At 42.1% G+C, this 15,503-nt stretch overlaps 1 protein-coding gene across 1 annotated transcript; it reads left to right on the top strand.

The window, feature by feature from the left end:
• The first annotated feature begins 10,711 nt into the window (after positions 1 to 10,711).
• LOC102098016 (lymphotactin) lies at positions 10,712 to 14,542 on the top strand. The gene is made up of 3 exons (XM_005511473.3): positions 10,712 to 10,974; positions 13,457 to 13,574; positions 14,305 to 14,542. Exons 1-3 carry the CDS (start codon positions 10,827 to 10,829, stop codon positions 14,408 to 14,410), a joined length of 372 nt encoding a protein of 123 aa, XP_005511530.3. The 5' UTR covers positions 10,712 to 10,826; the 3' UTR covers positions 14,411 to 14,542.
• Positions 14,543 to 15,503: the final 961 nt, after the last annotated feature.

Genomic DNA, 15,503 nt, shown 5'->3' with positions numbered 1-15,503 from the left:
CTCTTAATTAAAGCCACTGCCAGACAGGAAGGGAAAACAACACCTGCCCTGGAAAGGACTTGCTGTGCAACCCCATTTGGAAGGGCAGAGAGGTGTCATCTGCACACAAAGTGAATCGTCAGGTATGAAACAGAAGGAACAAAGACTGGCGGCCTTTAGAAGTGGCCCAAGTGATCCTCACAAAGTCAGGTGGTTCATTTACCTCACCATATCTTGCTTCTGGCAGGATATATTATTTATTCTTTCATAACATCAGCTATAGCAGACTTCTGGAAAGCTCCGTCAGCTTAAAGCAAATCAGTTCTAGATGTGATTAAACACTTTCACAAGCCAATATTTCTTATTTCTGAACCTGCAAAAATCACCAGCTGAGAAGTCCTCTTGATTCCAATCAGGACTGTGAGATGCCAAGATGTGTGAGAATGGATAACTGTGGACAGACAGGTTATTGTGAGTTTGAACCTAATAATTTAAGCAAGATGGTGTAGAAAGGGTCAGTGTTTAACAGTTACAGCAAGGAAGGTGGAAGAGAGGGAGAATTATGGGGAGAATTAAATTTTTCTACCCTGCTCTGCTGCAGTTGAGTTTCTTTTTTTCTCTCTTTTCCCCTTTAGTGATCAAGTAAAATGGGGACAATACCACACATCACATAGAAGGTGTGACAGAACACATGCAACCCTTCCTGCATTTTGTGTAAGTGCTATTCATGTGTTCACACTGCACCAAGCAGGCCTGGTCTCAGATTGTCACATTGAGGGGAATGAGAAAGAATTCCTCCAGTGCAGGTCAAGCCTATGGTGAAGGGGGCCTTAGAAGTATCTAGGAGGATAGCATAGGTCATCCCATTTATTCAGAAATGAAATCATGAGGTGGTTGATCAAGGAAAATACTGTATTGCATTTATTATTCTGCCCAAATCAAATTACTTGCCCATGCTCTGGCCTGTAAATTAGAATTACTCAAGTACAGTAATTTGTAACCCTTTCAACATGCTCATGCCTGAAAAATTTGCCCTTGGGAAACAGACTCCACACAATGAAACCAAATCCACTGACAGGTTTTCCTTAGTCCCATTTTGCACAACCCTTAGAAGCAGCCAGAGGACCCCTTTCTGCCCCTCAGAGCTCCCAGTGCTGCTGGGTCTGATGTGTAGACACAGACCCTGCTGCTCTGCAGCGTGTTGTTCAGACCTTGTCCACGCCAGGCAGTTCTGCCGTGGGCAGCGGGCAGGGAGTTTGGGTGCACGATGGCTCCATAGGCATTGGTGCTGCTGTGCAGTCCAGCTCAATTTCAAGCAGGAATCGGCAGCTTATCAAGGCCAATCTTGTGGAAAGTCTTGCGATTCCACCCTGCTGTTGTAAGAAGCAAAGGAGAACAGGTCTCTCTGTACTGTGCAACTGTGCCTATAAAGAGACATAGCACGCAGCCTAGAAAATAAAACTCAAAAGTAAAGGTTCCTCAATGGTCAGCAGCTAAAAAGAAGGAGTTTAGTTTTCAGGAATTGTTACAAGAAATTAAGGTCTTGAAAAAGTAGCCCTGACATTCATTTCTCTCCCCTTCTGAGAGCATGGCACAGTATCTCTGGCTGGTACACCCTGTTGATTTTTAACCACCTCTGTTCTGCCTCGCTGGGCTCCAGCTGGAGCTACCCACAGGGAGCCACCAGAGCACAGAGAGCCTCCAAAGCACAACAGCCATCAGGATTGTGAAGGCACACCACCTGATTCTCACCTGCTTCAACCCGATTTTACTTCCCCCTACTATGAAGATGCCTAAGCAAGGTCATGCTCAAAGTCAGCGGAAATCAAATAGCTGCAAGGCAAGCTCTGCTGTGGGGAAATGGTTTTCAGCAGGTTTTTTTTGGCCAGAAAGGACAAGCAGCCCACCTAGCCTGGCCTGCTGCATGACAAACTCTGCCGCAGAGAACAGTTGCTGGGAAATCCACCTCCTTCTAACTGGCAGTGAGGTACCAGCAGGCCAGGGCAGGTTCAAGATCAGTCTCTCCAGTCCCTGACTAGGAAGAATGAATGAAAGGTGTTCACAACGTGGCCGACAACATTCCGTTTCTTTCCCTACAACAAAATAAGCCATCTCAGGTTCCCCTTGAAATTCATTTTATTAGACTGCATTTCTCCAAGGCAACCAAGCCTCTAAATCCTCGAGAATTCCCTTCTCTCCTCCCTCCAGCACTTCTGCCCAGGGAGAGGAGGCTTAACACTTGCCTGCTAGTTTCTTCTCTTTGCAATCTCTCTTTTCCCCTAGTTCATCAGACTAGCTAATTCTCCCAGGTTCAAGGCCCTGGGTTCATGGCAACCTTTCAACTTTTTCTTCCCCTAAGGTGAAGCTTAAAACACCACTGAACAGGTAATAAGTGAGTAGATAACCCACTAAAGACTGTGACTTTCCTGGCCTAGACTGCAGCTACCTTCAGGCACTTCCCCTTCACAATGTTCCCTGAAAGCTCTATGTTCCCTCCCTTTTCTTTGTACTCACCTTCCACACACCCAGGTGGTGAGTCCTTGTAGCAGAATGGCACACTGTCACTGTAACATGGCCCATACTCCCGACCCAAGCTACCTACATTACAAGCCAAGGTCAGAAGGAAGAGGGAGCAGCCTCCATGACCCACCTGTCTCACCTCACTCAGAGAAGAAGCAAACAGACACACAAGGCCCTAGAGAAATTAGGTAGAGCTTTGGACCCTGATATAGCTGATGAGCTGTCATGTTGTTTTGCAATAAGAGCTGTGCTTCCTCACAAAAGATAAACACAGGAATGAGATATATTTAGTCACAGGGCAAAGAAGAAAGGAGAGATTAGGTGGGTGTGCTTCAAGGCTGAAGAACAAATCATGACTGTGAGGCTCAGCCAAGGCTCTGAGGGAAAGATCGAGGCACAAATATGGATGCAGAGCCAAAGATCTTGAAACTTTCCAGTTCCCCATGAGAGAACTCCCGCAGTTCTTCAGGGAGCAACAGATCTGCACACGTCCACCGGGCCTCACTGTCAAACAATAAAACATACACAGCAATCTTACCTAAACATTAATAGCTATAGCAAATTGCAACTGAAAAATGCTGCTGGTCACAGTAGCTATTTCCTAATGCCTTTGAGACCCAGGCCATATAGTTTATTTTACATTTAATTGAACAACTGAGCTCTGACCCCTGACAGAGCACAGGAATCCAGCAAAGACAAATGGTGCCCCAGAGCTATTATATGTTTTATACAATGCCCTCTCTGCTACCTATTTGAGCAACAGTGAACAGCTTACAGGACTACTTCTCTATTTTGCCAGACTTGTATCCTCTTCTGTGAAAGGAAAGCTAATTATACTTGCCAATACTCTCACAACCTTTTGAGATGGAGAGAAGCACCACACAAGAGCAGCACCTTTACTTACAATGAATCTGCTAGTTGTATATGGTGAGAGGAGGCAAAAGAGCTCGCAGGTGGACCTACAGAGAGAAGAGCTGGAGCAAGGTAAGGACTTGTATAAATAGGCAGGGCACTCCCTGAATATTTTGACTAGCAGCAATCAGCTGACTCTCATCCTATTTTATCTGGGGCTTGCATCAACACCTGCTTAGCTCTGAAGTACAAACTGCCATGTCACGCAGAGTTTAGATCACCTGTTCCCATCTATACCTTTGATACTACGATACCAGTAGCGTCCTTCTAATTTTTTGTAGAAAATGGGGAAAATAATTCTTTATCCCAAAGAAGGTAGCATAGAGGATAGAAGAAACCAGTGTCCTATGCCAGTAAATAAGCTAGTGCACAAAGAGCAAACTGGTAATCTGAATCTAGGCCTGACACAAGCAGGTAGCCATACTGGCCACTGGGACATGTGGCTAATTTGGGCCGGTTTTGTGTATAAGAGGAGGGCGAGGGCATCCACCAGGCCTGGCATGCTTTGCAAGGCTGGATGGAGTGCTGCACCCCAGGGAGGCAGACAGTGGCCCATGACCCTGCTGAAATCAGCTGAATTAAGTGCAAGGAATATGATAACCATGGGAGGGAGCTCTTAATTTATTGCTGTCTTATATATGGTGGGGGTTTCTGCAGCCCTTAGTGAGAGATAAAAGTATTTTGCAAATGAAAACTGAAACAGCATTTAACAGTCACAGCCTGATCTCTGAAACTGCAAAGAACAAAAGAAATGCTAACTTGAGGGGAAGGGAGAATTTTCCCATGCCCTCTTGTCTCTCATATTGCATCACTCACTGCAGTGAGCTCAGGTAAATAGCACAGACTGATGCATTTCTCTAACATGTGCTTTCATACTGGGAGGGACTATGAGGAGGGGGAAAAACCCAGAGAACAAATAAACCCAAAGGACTCTGTTTAAGAAAGCTCAGAGTGGAACGTTTTCAAGGGTGGGTGTTTGCTGCAGGCCCCTATGAGCTGAGCTGTTTTTTCCTTGCCCCTCTCATTTAAGCCTTGATTTACACAGTGACTCTCCTGCTATGATGAGCTCACTGAGCAAATGGCTAAGGAAATATAAAAGCCAACTGAAAGAAAAATACCTCTTCTTGATCTGTATCCCTGTAAGGGTACAACTACATGAGCACCACGTTTCATTTCAGAGGGCAGATGAGGATCAAGTGCTGTGATCAGTTTTAAGAAATTCTGTAACACTTTGTGGAACAGGATGTGGCCCAAAATTGTCAGATTATAGTAACCAGTGTGAAAGCAAGGCAATGTACCTCACCAGTGGCGTGGTTAGAAAGTGCGACGGTTCTTCATCTGAGAGATTAAGTAGAAAAGTACCTATTCCAAAGGCTATTAGAACTCTCTTTGAAGGAAGAAAAAAAGTCCTCATTGTAAAAATAAATCCATGGGTTTCTCTTGCAAATATTCTGGAAAGATCTCTTCCAGCCTTCTTCTCTATTATTTTTTTTCCTCTTTCCTGGAAGCCATAGGGGTTAAGGCCATAAGTCCAAGTTAAAATTCGTGAAATCTGTTTAACTCCATCATAGGAACTCATGAAGGTTTGGTTATTAAAAATACTTAAAAGTATTATTATTGTTTTAAACAAATGTTTTTATTAGAAAACAGCTATGTGGGGAAAAAACAGAAAAAATAAATCCTAAGGATACTTTTTGGAAAGTTCAGAGAAGGTGATTTTTTATTTTTTATTTTTTTTAAAAAGGGCAATTTTGCATTATTCGTCTGTCCTCTTTGTTGTTGTTTTTCAAACACCCTGGCCAATTTCAACCAATGTTAAACAAAAGGCAGAAATCTCTACACATTTTCCGAAGCCTAGTGCATGAATGGGAGAAAGACTCAGCACGGTGCCTCCACTGAGGGGAAAAGCCAGCAGAATAGGGGTATCCAATGCTGGGCACTAGCCAGCAGGTCTGTCAGCAGATGTGAACTAGGCAGCCACAAGCATGTGGAGAGCATGCAGGTTTTCTCTGGCAGCTGAAAACACATGCTGAGGAGTTCAAATAATTCTTGGGTGGAGACAAGAGAAGTTAGCAGTTAAAGGACTGAAAGTTGAATCCAGGCTTACTGGTTCTGCTTATTGCTTTGCTGCCTGGAACCTGCTGCTTGATTTGCAATTTTCTTACGTAGCCCCCACTCCAATCATTCATTTGAATAGATATGACTGAAAAAGTATTTAATGGCAGTGAAGAAAAAGTCTGTGTACTTGTAAACAATAGCATATGCACAACAGATGAAAGTGAAGCATACAAATATCACTGGTGTGTGATACAAAACCTGTAACTTCCATTTTCCCCTAACGATCTTAGCTGTTCAACATGCCCCCTGTAACAACCATCATGGAACAAAGGAAACCAAACACAGATTGGTCAAGGGGCTGTGTCCAGAGCATGAGATACACTTGAGGAAACTGTCTCCATTGGAAAAGAGGTAAGCATCTGAGCTGCTTCATCTTCTGAGGAAACCTCCAGTTTACCCAGAAGCAACTTATTGGTTCAGATCCACTTCCAGTGTCTACAGACACTGACTCTCCATGGTTAACCAAGAAGTATGTTTATTTTTCACACAGTAGGCTTGATTCTTCTTCTGAAGGCAAATAGAATATGACTTAGTTCCCACAGCCTTGATCCTACAGATATGGCACGCACAGGAAGAAGTACTAAACAAAATCTACATTCTGTTTTACATGACAGCCGAGGAAGAGAAAGCAGAAAAAGTAGTAATAACAAGATGGACTGAGAATACTTCACAAATTCCCAAAGCTTTGTGTGCCTTCTGTTTCAGCACATATAATATTTGGATAACTTCACAGAACTGAGCTATAATCACCTCTGTGATTCTCTGGAACAATAGCATTGCACGGTGTTTAGTTAGCTTCCTGCTAAGCATCTCACAGAGAACCAAAAAAAGACAAGACTAACTAAAAACAAAGATCAGGATCAGATTCTTCCTCTTGTAAACTCTTGTGTGACTGTATAACTGTTCATCAAAAACAACACCACCGCACTAAATGAAAAGCTGGCAGTATAGTGCTAGAAACAGATTGCCAACCCTATTATGTTTAAGAGAAAGTACTGCTGATAGGGTTACATTTTCAAAAGAAGAGTTCTGCCAAAAGCAGGAGAAAACAGAGCAGTTATTAAAAATATTATTTAAGTGATCAAATTAGATTAAAAGTCATTGTCTCTCAGCTGACATGTGAGCACTGAGCACGTGTGTGTTTCTACTCCATTACAATATGAATGAAAAAAACTAACATAAACTGCCATTTCCAGGTGAGGGATAGAAACTTCCTAAATCACACTAATTCTGTCTTCAGCTGCTGTCTGACCATCCCTCAATGCATCAAGCTAAAGAACTAAGCAGATACTAAAGTGGGATACTGACTTCAGTAGGTCTTTATTATATACCTAACTTGTGCTGCTTGGCAGGCTTGAATTCAGATGTGAGTTTAAAAGTGCGTAAATAGCTTAAGATATGCTGAATTATGGAGCAGGATCTAACAAGCCTGGTGGGAAGGCACAAATAGAAGGACAACAGCAATTTCAATAAGAAAGTGAAATCAAATGCCAGAAGTACTTATGAAATCATCATGAAATCTACAGAGCAAAAATGATGAAAGACAAAGGAAAAAGGGGGAAAGTCATCAGAGCTGGATATCACTTGCTGCTCATTCTTAAACCAGTACTCCAGCTGTTAAGAAACAATGAAAACTGACATATATTAGGGTCAGATTTATCCCAGACTTCGATCAGTTAATCGTGTCTGGCAAAAGATAAATGCATATATTGCTTCTGTAGATAATAGAGACAGATGAGTAACTCCTGAGGGTAACATTTCCAACCCTGAAAACAGCTGTCTGAGATATTGATGTGTCTAAGCTGAGGTTCTTGGGTGCACTCAAAGTCACTGAATGCCATGATTTAGTCTTCAAAAGTGATAGTGACCTGCTGGCACATCTTCAAGTTCAAGGGGCTGCTGAACATTCAGTTAAGATGCTCATTTCAAGGAATGCATAAGAATTTAACTACTTGTGAAGATCTTGGCCTTCTGTTTTGAAAGCTAACTACAGTATGAGACAATGCAATACTTCAGGTTTTTTACCCTGGTAAGTAAACTCTGATATTGGGCCCAAAACTCTCCTCACTACATATTTCTTTTCTTTCAGCATGGTTGCTGATACAAAACAGGGTATATACAGCAACTATTTCAGTGAAAATGTATTGATCTTGTTAAAAATTTAGAAAACTATTGTGTTCAGCAGTTGGTTAGGAACTAACTTCGCCTCCTGCTGTGTGTGAGCAGTCTCACATGTCCCTTCACCTCCCTGTGCCACAGCTGCTGTCTTGGTAAAAGGGATAGAGAGTGCTCTGCATGAACAGGGCTTGAATGGCCTGGGAGGGCCCTTGAACTCCTCAAGCAGGAGAGTTTGCTGTTGCTGTCCTCTCCCAGGGTTGTGTGTCCCAGTCTCTCCCCACCCTGTACAGGAAGCCTAGGAGATTTCCTCAAAGCCTGTGGTTTTCTGCATGTGAGTGGGCTCCAAAGGTTAAATACTGATATATCTACACATCCATACCTTCAGCACCCACTGTCTGCACCTGCTTTCTCTCAGCAAAGAGTGCACGTGTTAAACATAAGACGTGGAAGGCAGGAGAAGTGGAGTCTCTCATGGTGCTCACAATATCCTACCTGTAGCAAAGAGATTGGGAGGCATCATGGTAGAGTTAGTTATCTTTATCCACAATTCAGACTTTACAAACTACTTCAGAACTCCACAGTCATATCATCTGTCTGTTTGTAGCCATATCACAAGCTGCACATGATTGTTTTACTCCAGAATGCCTTGAAAGCAGCCTGTGACAAGTGAGCCCCATAAAAGGCAGTCAGGCCTCAGGACAAGTATCACTAGCATTCAACCTATCCAGAGCTGAGAAGCACTAATAGAAAAAGCACTTTGGGCACTCATTAGCAGTCTTTTTAATAAGACTTACCAGCAAGAAAACAGAAAGACCATACGTCTGATCATCCTGCACTAAACTTTTGCCACAGTACAGAGACAGCACACACGGGTGTTAGATTAAGTGCAAAATGAGCCTTACACAACATTAGAACACCAGGGATCACCCAATATCCACAGACAGGGCTGTGGGACTCCAGCCCACAGAACTCTTCGCCAAAACACAAAATTCACTGGACATAAGCCAGCTACGCAGAACAGCCCAGGAGGGCACAGCAAAAGAGAACTACAAAGAGCAGAAAAACCTGCCACAGGGCAATTTTTCCATCCCACCTTAAGAATGGTGGAAAACTGAAGAAGCAACAGGCTTTCTAACAACCTGCAGAACTTTCTGTGGAAAGGACTGACTTTTTCTGAGCTGGATCATGTTCAGTACAGCTGATGATCCTTCCTCTCAAAGCTATAGACAGTGAGTATATACATATATATACATATCACACCAGTGAGCAGAAGTGTGGGAGCATCTCCTCTCTTAATGGAAAGAAAACGTCCCTCTACAATCAATGACAAAGTTGTTATCTTGCATCTCAGAGCTGCCAAGTACCAAAAAGTTAGACTGTCTCATTCAAGGAGTGATTTCAGGTAGTGTTCAGCAAAACACCAGGCTGCTACACTACTTGGACACAAGCTTAACATTAGATTTCCCAGCAGTGCTGCTGAGGTCAGGACAGTTCCTCCCCTCTGTGGCATCAGGCATGTCCTTTAGGACTTTGGTTGAAACTTTAGCTTCCATTTCATTTCAACTTGCGTTAGTGTTGCAAGTGGGTTTAGCAGGCATTCAAGTAAAGCAGCAGGTATCTTGCACCTGCTTGCTGTCCACCGTGTGAGATGAAAGAATAAAACCAAAAGAAACAAAGAATGTGCACATATATACAAGCAAACCAAGCAGCGTGTTCTCTACCTGCCAGATCTATAGACTGTTCTTGAGGCCACAGACCAGCCATTACAGCCTAAGAATCATGTGAGCTCAGGTCTTAGCAAAATGTCTTTGCCTGAGGAATCTCAGGGAACTGACTTCCACATTCTTACTTCCCCATGCAAAGCAATTTACATCAATGTTATCGAGAATTTGGAAAACCAGAAGTAACCAGCTGAGATGAGGCCTGGAAGTAAGAGCGGGGAGACTTCAGACTGCCATGAATGGACACTTGCTCGAGGCTTTGCACTGACAGCTATTTTGCAGCACTGCCTTACAACCTCAGCCAGCAGGCAGCTTCACACCAGGCACAGCTGGGTCTCCATGGGCAGAGCAAAGCATGGCTTTTTCTGCCAGACCCAGAAGTGCTCCAGAATGGAAAGCACAAGAGGAAATTCCTGCTCAAAGGTTCTGGACCATGATGCCGGCTCAGGGGTTGCTTTGTGTGCGGCCTAGATGTCCACAGCTTGCTTGAAAAATATTTGCAGGTGCAAAACCGCTAGCATGTAGCAATACCATCCAGTAACTCAGAGCACCTTAATGCAACATAGAAAGGACACCTAGAAGTGGGTAATAGGATTACCACAGACTGTAAAAAAAGACATTTCTGATAAAGGTACAATTGGAACGAGTTGACAGATCCGTTATCCATACCATGTTTACATGGGGATGTAATGAACTTTTTCTTTCCTATGTATTGTGCCTCTCTGATTGCCTGGTTACTTTCTTGGGCTTCCTTCTTTATACTAGAAAGACAGCATACACACAAAAAACCACAAAACTTTTCTTCCTCTTTGAAACTATTGTATTTTAGTTATGCCTGATTGGCAGGAGGGCTAGTAGATCTAGCTCTCTATGTAAAAGTGTGTTCACTCTTCCTTCTCCCCGCACATGGTGATACCTGCTTTGGCCATATCAAATCACAGAGAAAACAGAAGAGTTTTGACAAGCTCCACCACACATAGGAAATAGCAGTGATACCCCTCCAAAGCTACATGCTAAAGTGACCAAGTCTCTACAGCCACTATGGAAAACCCAAGGCGTTCCTGTTTCCATCATCCTTTAGCTCACAGTTCCCCTTTTAAATAGTCCATTGGTCAAAGAGGTAAGTCTGAATGTCACCCTATGCCTCTGCGGTGCGGCTTCGGTATAGCTCTCTAAAGCAAGCTGTGAAAGGATAGGAACATTTATTAAAGGTTTCCACTACAGAACAAGAGCTCTCACTTTTTGCAGCTTGAAATAAACCCAACTCACAACACAGCAGCAAGTGTAACCACAGCAGGGTTTGAGCAGGAAAAGCCTTCACAAGGGGGCTAGTGGAGGTCAGGCTGGGGAAAGGAGGTGGTTCTCTGTCACCAGAAAAAGTGCTGCCACTCAAGTTTTTCCACTCACAGTCAGCCCCCCCATGACAGCCCAAAAGTGAACACAAGGACTGACCACCGAATGACAATATATAAACTCTGTCAAAGGGGGCTGACAATAGCCACTTTCTTCTCTGCCTTGACAAAGAAGCCACCAGCAATGAAACTGCATGCTGCAGCTCTCCTCGTCACCTTCTTACTTGGCATCTTCCTTGTGCAGATGGTGGAAGGTAAGTTTACAGCCCAAAAGAAAGACAGAAATTGCTCCACATTGCACCAGTGGTCTGATGTGCAGGATTTGTTCTCAGACAGAGCTGATTCATAAGATAAAACTTGCAAGAAATCCAGATCAGAACCGCAAGAAATGCAGTTTTATGGGAGATTTCATCTGATGTCCTGTCAATTAGTGGCTGGCTTCTGTCTCAAAGCAAGGGGAGTTTCTGGGCCTTACAACACTTAAAGGGTTTCTGTGCATGATTCTCTCTCTTAAAATAATGAAATCTTAAAGACATGTCTTTTAATTTCACTGACGCTGTATAACAGTGAGTTCTATAGGTTGATAACTTATGAAAAATATTTCTTGTATAAGATGTACTTATATCTTTTCCTAGATATACTACATTTATATGTATTTTTATTATATAATTTTAATTTGTCTTTAACTATATGGTCTTAATCCCTCTAATGTCCCTATTTTTAAAAGTTCTTTCATTTCTGTACTCCATATATTGTCTATCTGCTTGTTTCTAGCCAAATATTTTGGTACAAACAAGCAAACTATGAACAAAAACTGCAAAGAACAAAGGATTTATACAATGCCTTCTCTCTGCCTGATTTCATACAATTTAGCATCTGGTTTGACACCGTTTATGAGCACCAGGATGAGCCATGTTTATTAGCCGTGCTTTAAATAAGTTTGTCTACAGTGATGCTTAGGCCTGTGACTAAACAGATTGAGATTAGGCTACATGTATCATAAGAAAACATTAATATACACACATAAACATATGTTATACACCATTGGATTCACACAAACAGGCACATAAAAATCACAGAATACACTCATATACAAGCCATTTGCAAAGCCACAAAAATATGCAAAGAGAAACACGTAGAAAAATAATCTTCGCAAAACCACACCAAAAACAAACTGAGACCTGCTAAGCATTCACAATGTTATGTAGCTACTCTCAGAGTATGCTGACCTAGTGCTCCTAGAGCTAGATTATGCTACGTTCTCAAACGTTGATTAACGCTATTGCTGTTCTTCTCCACAACATGTGGCTGACTGTTCGGGATGTCATTCTCCAGACTGTATGATTTGCCATAAATATCACCAAATTCGAAAAAGCACACTGAGGTAGTGTGCAAGGGATAGAGAGAATAATAATAATAATAATAAAAGCCTGGGTTTTGTTCCCAGACTTAGAGGAGCTCCGCTGGTATTCCCTGCACGTGTTCCGTAAAAATAGTTTCGTAGTAGACAGAATATTTCCAGGACTAGTAAGGATTGCTTGACTACCTTTGAGCTCTTTAATGCCATGTTTTGAAAACCAGTCTAAGTGAGGCAATAAGATACATATTTGTAATGAATCATCAAAAAATACATCACTTTAGTCATGACTAAAGCAAGATCAGAAGTATTCCTACAGGCAAACAAAATCTCAATAATTAGCACTCTGCCAGTACCTGTGCACTGGCTATGCTACAGCTTGTCAAAAGGCAGACGCGTGTTTGCCTCAGCTATTCCAATCATTTCAAACAAAGAAAAGTTCATAGATAATGAGATTATATGAAGCAGGTTTTATGTTTAGCAAGTTGTACCTGAACAGCTCTTGGACTTTTCCCAATCCAGTTTCTCTACAAATTCTTTAAAAAGAAACCTCAGAATACAGCAGTGTTGTGTTTTCCTCCCTCATGATTTCCCAAACTTGCCTTTGATGAGTGGGAGAAAAGCAGAAACTAGCAAGTGGAGTAATGTATACGTATACTCCATCTCACTTAAACGAGCTCCTATTTTTAGTTATCATCAAGTCAAGTAACAAGTGCTCAGAGAATTTTACACTGATATCACAATCCTCTTCATTAATCAGCAGTGCATTTCTGTAAAATTTATGAAAATGGTAGAGGAAAGAGAGGATTAAGTAGCACACCATTGCCTATGAAACCAGACTTATAGCAAGAATATGCAAGTACTTAGACTTCTGGCAGATACACCTCCCTTTTTTTTTAATGCTAGTATTGGATGTCCAGTGTGAGACAAGTAGCCTTGCCTTCCTTTCCTCCAGTTGGAAAGCAGGGGGAACTACTGATCCACAGTCAGATGGCGTTTGGAAATCCACCCAGTAAAGGTGTCAATTCTAAGCGCTACTCCATATGGACCCTTACTTGCAGATGATACAGACCTAATTACAAATGATACTAAACACCTTTTCTGCTATGGAAGCAGTGATTCCCTAGGTACAAAATGATCATTCAGAAGGGGTGAAGACCAGTATCTGAACTGAAATAACACTTTGGAAATGGTAGGATGAATCACAAAAAATACCTTAAGGTCTCTTGTATGACTAGTATTGTGGCTGTACATCATGGGCACTCATGTTCTAATCACAGCTAAGAAGCCACTAGAATTCATAATTTATTAAGTAATTGCAGCTGAATATGAATATAGTATTGACTGCCTTTGTCATTTATATATTTTTTCCCTTCTAGGGAGTGTTGGAAGTCAGTCGATGCGCAAAGTCAGCTGTGTAAACCTGACTACAAGACAACTGAACATCCGAAATCTCATCAGCTATGAAAAGCAACAACTTCCAGTAGATGCCGTTATGTAAGTGTTCACCTTCAGTTCACCTTCAGACTAATCTATGCAAATATGCTACCATCAAAAAGGGAAAGGGCATCAGAAAACACTTCATGGCCCAACTCACTAAGTCTGGCCAGGTCATGCCACCCTTCCAGTTCCTCCATGAAGCAACCACCTGGCAGCTGAGGAAGCAAGGGGAGAGAGGTGGGCCTCAGACAGGAGATGTGCACTGGTCACAAATGCTGGTGGAAATCTTTCTGAACAGCCTGATTCTTTGTGCCCAGAAAGTGGGGAAAAAAAGTCTCAGTGAGGCGTCAGGGTAGAGCAGTCAGAAGCCAAATGCCCAGAACTGAGCCAAGGGGAAAGATGATGTGGAAGAGTTTGGAGTAACTCTGACTCCTGTTAGGAGCTGTGTTTGGTCTTTCGATCTCACAAGCATGTGTGTTTATCACATCTGGGATCTGCTCCTGGGAGGTAAATGTGCATCATAGTCTCATGTAAAAATCCCAAAATCCCCGTTATGCTCCCTTTTTAAAATGTCAGTACGTATGCACATGACCATGTATATGACATACACACCTATGCCATAAATAGGAAATTAATGTTGCTAACTGCTGTTATTCCAGCTAACAGCTATGAACTCCAGCATATTATATAGTTTTACCACATTGGTCCTCACATTCTGCATAAACCCCATAAACATTTGGAGACTGGAATTTAATGGTTGCCTGGTTTTCTTTCTTTCTTCCTATAGGTTTATCAACAGAAAGGGTATCAAGATCTGTGTAAGCCCTCATCAGAAATGGGTGCAGACTGCCATAAAGAAAATAGACCAAAGACGTACCACCCAAGGCAAATAATCCTGTCCTAGGCAAGCATCTAAGGCCAACTAAATGGAACCATCATCAGTGCTGCACAAAACAGGGAAGCGAGCCTTAGGATCTGCTTTTAATTCCTGATGATTAATTGGTAATAAAATCTCTGAACAAACACGAACTCACCAGAATCTGTTCATCACTTGAACATCTGCTGACTTCTTCATTCTATAGCTGGACTCTGTTACACTTTATTTTCTGAAATGCTTGCTAATATTTATTTACAACTGAATGTAGATATCTTATCCTTGCTGTCCTGACCAGTATGGCATTTAATGGTGAATGGCAAATAGTTCCAGATATTGTAGGAAAGAAGATGACCCTCCACAGAGCTGGAGGAGTGGGAACTTCCACCCTGATGAAGGTCAGAAAGTTCTGCATTGGGTGCTGGGTTTGAGAAGGTGTTTATTGTGTTTATTGTTACTCCTACCTATATAACCTATAAGTAAACTAGCATCATGTTTCAGGCTCTCACCTGATCAGTGCAATATACAGAGGAAGATCCTTGGGTCTTCTGGTTTGATAGACATTATTGCACCATTAGCTCAGTCCATTATGATGCACGGATACCGTCACCAAGGGATGACCTTGAGTAATTCAGGGTCACTCTATGAATGTAACCCTGTTCAGCTTTGCTCTGGGGAAGACTTATCCTACCCACTGACTTCTGTGAAGTTACTTCAGGTTTGTCTCTTGTGAGTGTGAAACTGAAACAACTATTTTACTTTTTCCTGTGCTTTTCTCTGAATAAGCAAGAATAAACCATATCTGGAATCTGAATTTCACAAACTCATAGGAACTCCCTGCCCTGTAGAAATATGTGTATGTAAGTGTCTTATATTTTTTTTAAGCTGATAAATTCTATTAAAAGAAGGTTTTGAATTTTAATTTGCTATTAATCTAGAATCAAATGGTACATTAGTCTGCTTGTATGTAATACAGATGGAGGTTGCTGAAGTGGGTACCAGCATGACAGCACAAATCTGAGAATTTTTGGGCAAGCTGGCTAGACCTGACACTACTGCCAACTCATACTCATGACTTGGATTGTTCAAAAGCAGTCTCATTCTGAGCTTCC

The sequence above is a fragment of the Columba livia genome, chromosome 1 (genome assembly GCF_036013475.1).
Source record: "Columba livia isolate bColLiv1 breed racing homer chromosome 1, bColLiv1.pat.W.v2, whole genome shotgun sequence".
NCBI lineage: Eukaryota > Metazoa > Chordata > Aves > Columbiformes > Columbidae > Columba > Columba livia.
This window is presented reverse-complemented; position numbering and strand designations above follow the sequence as displayed.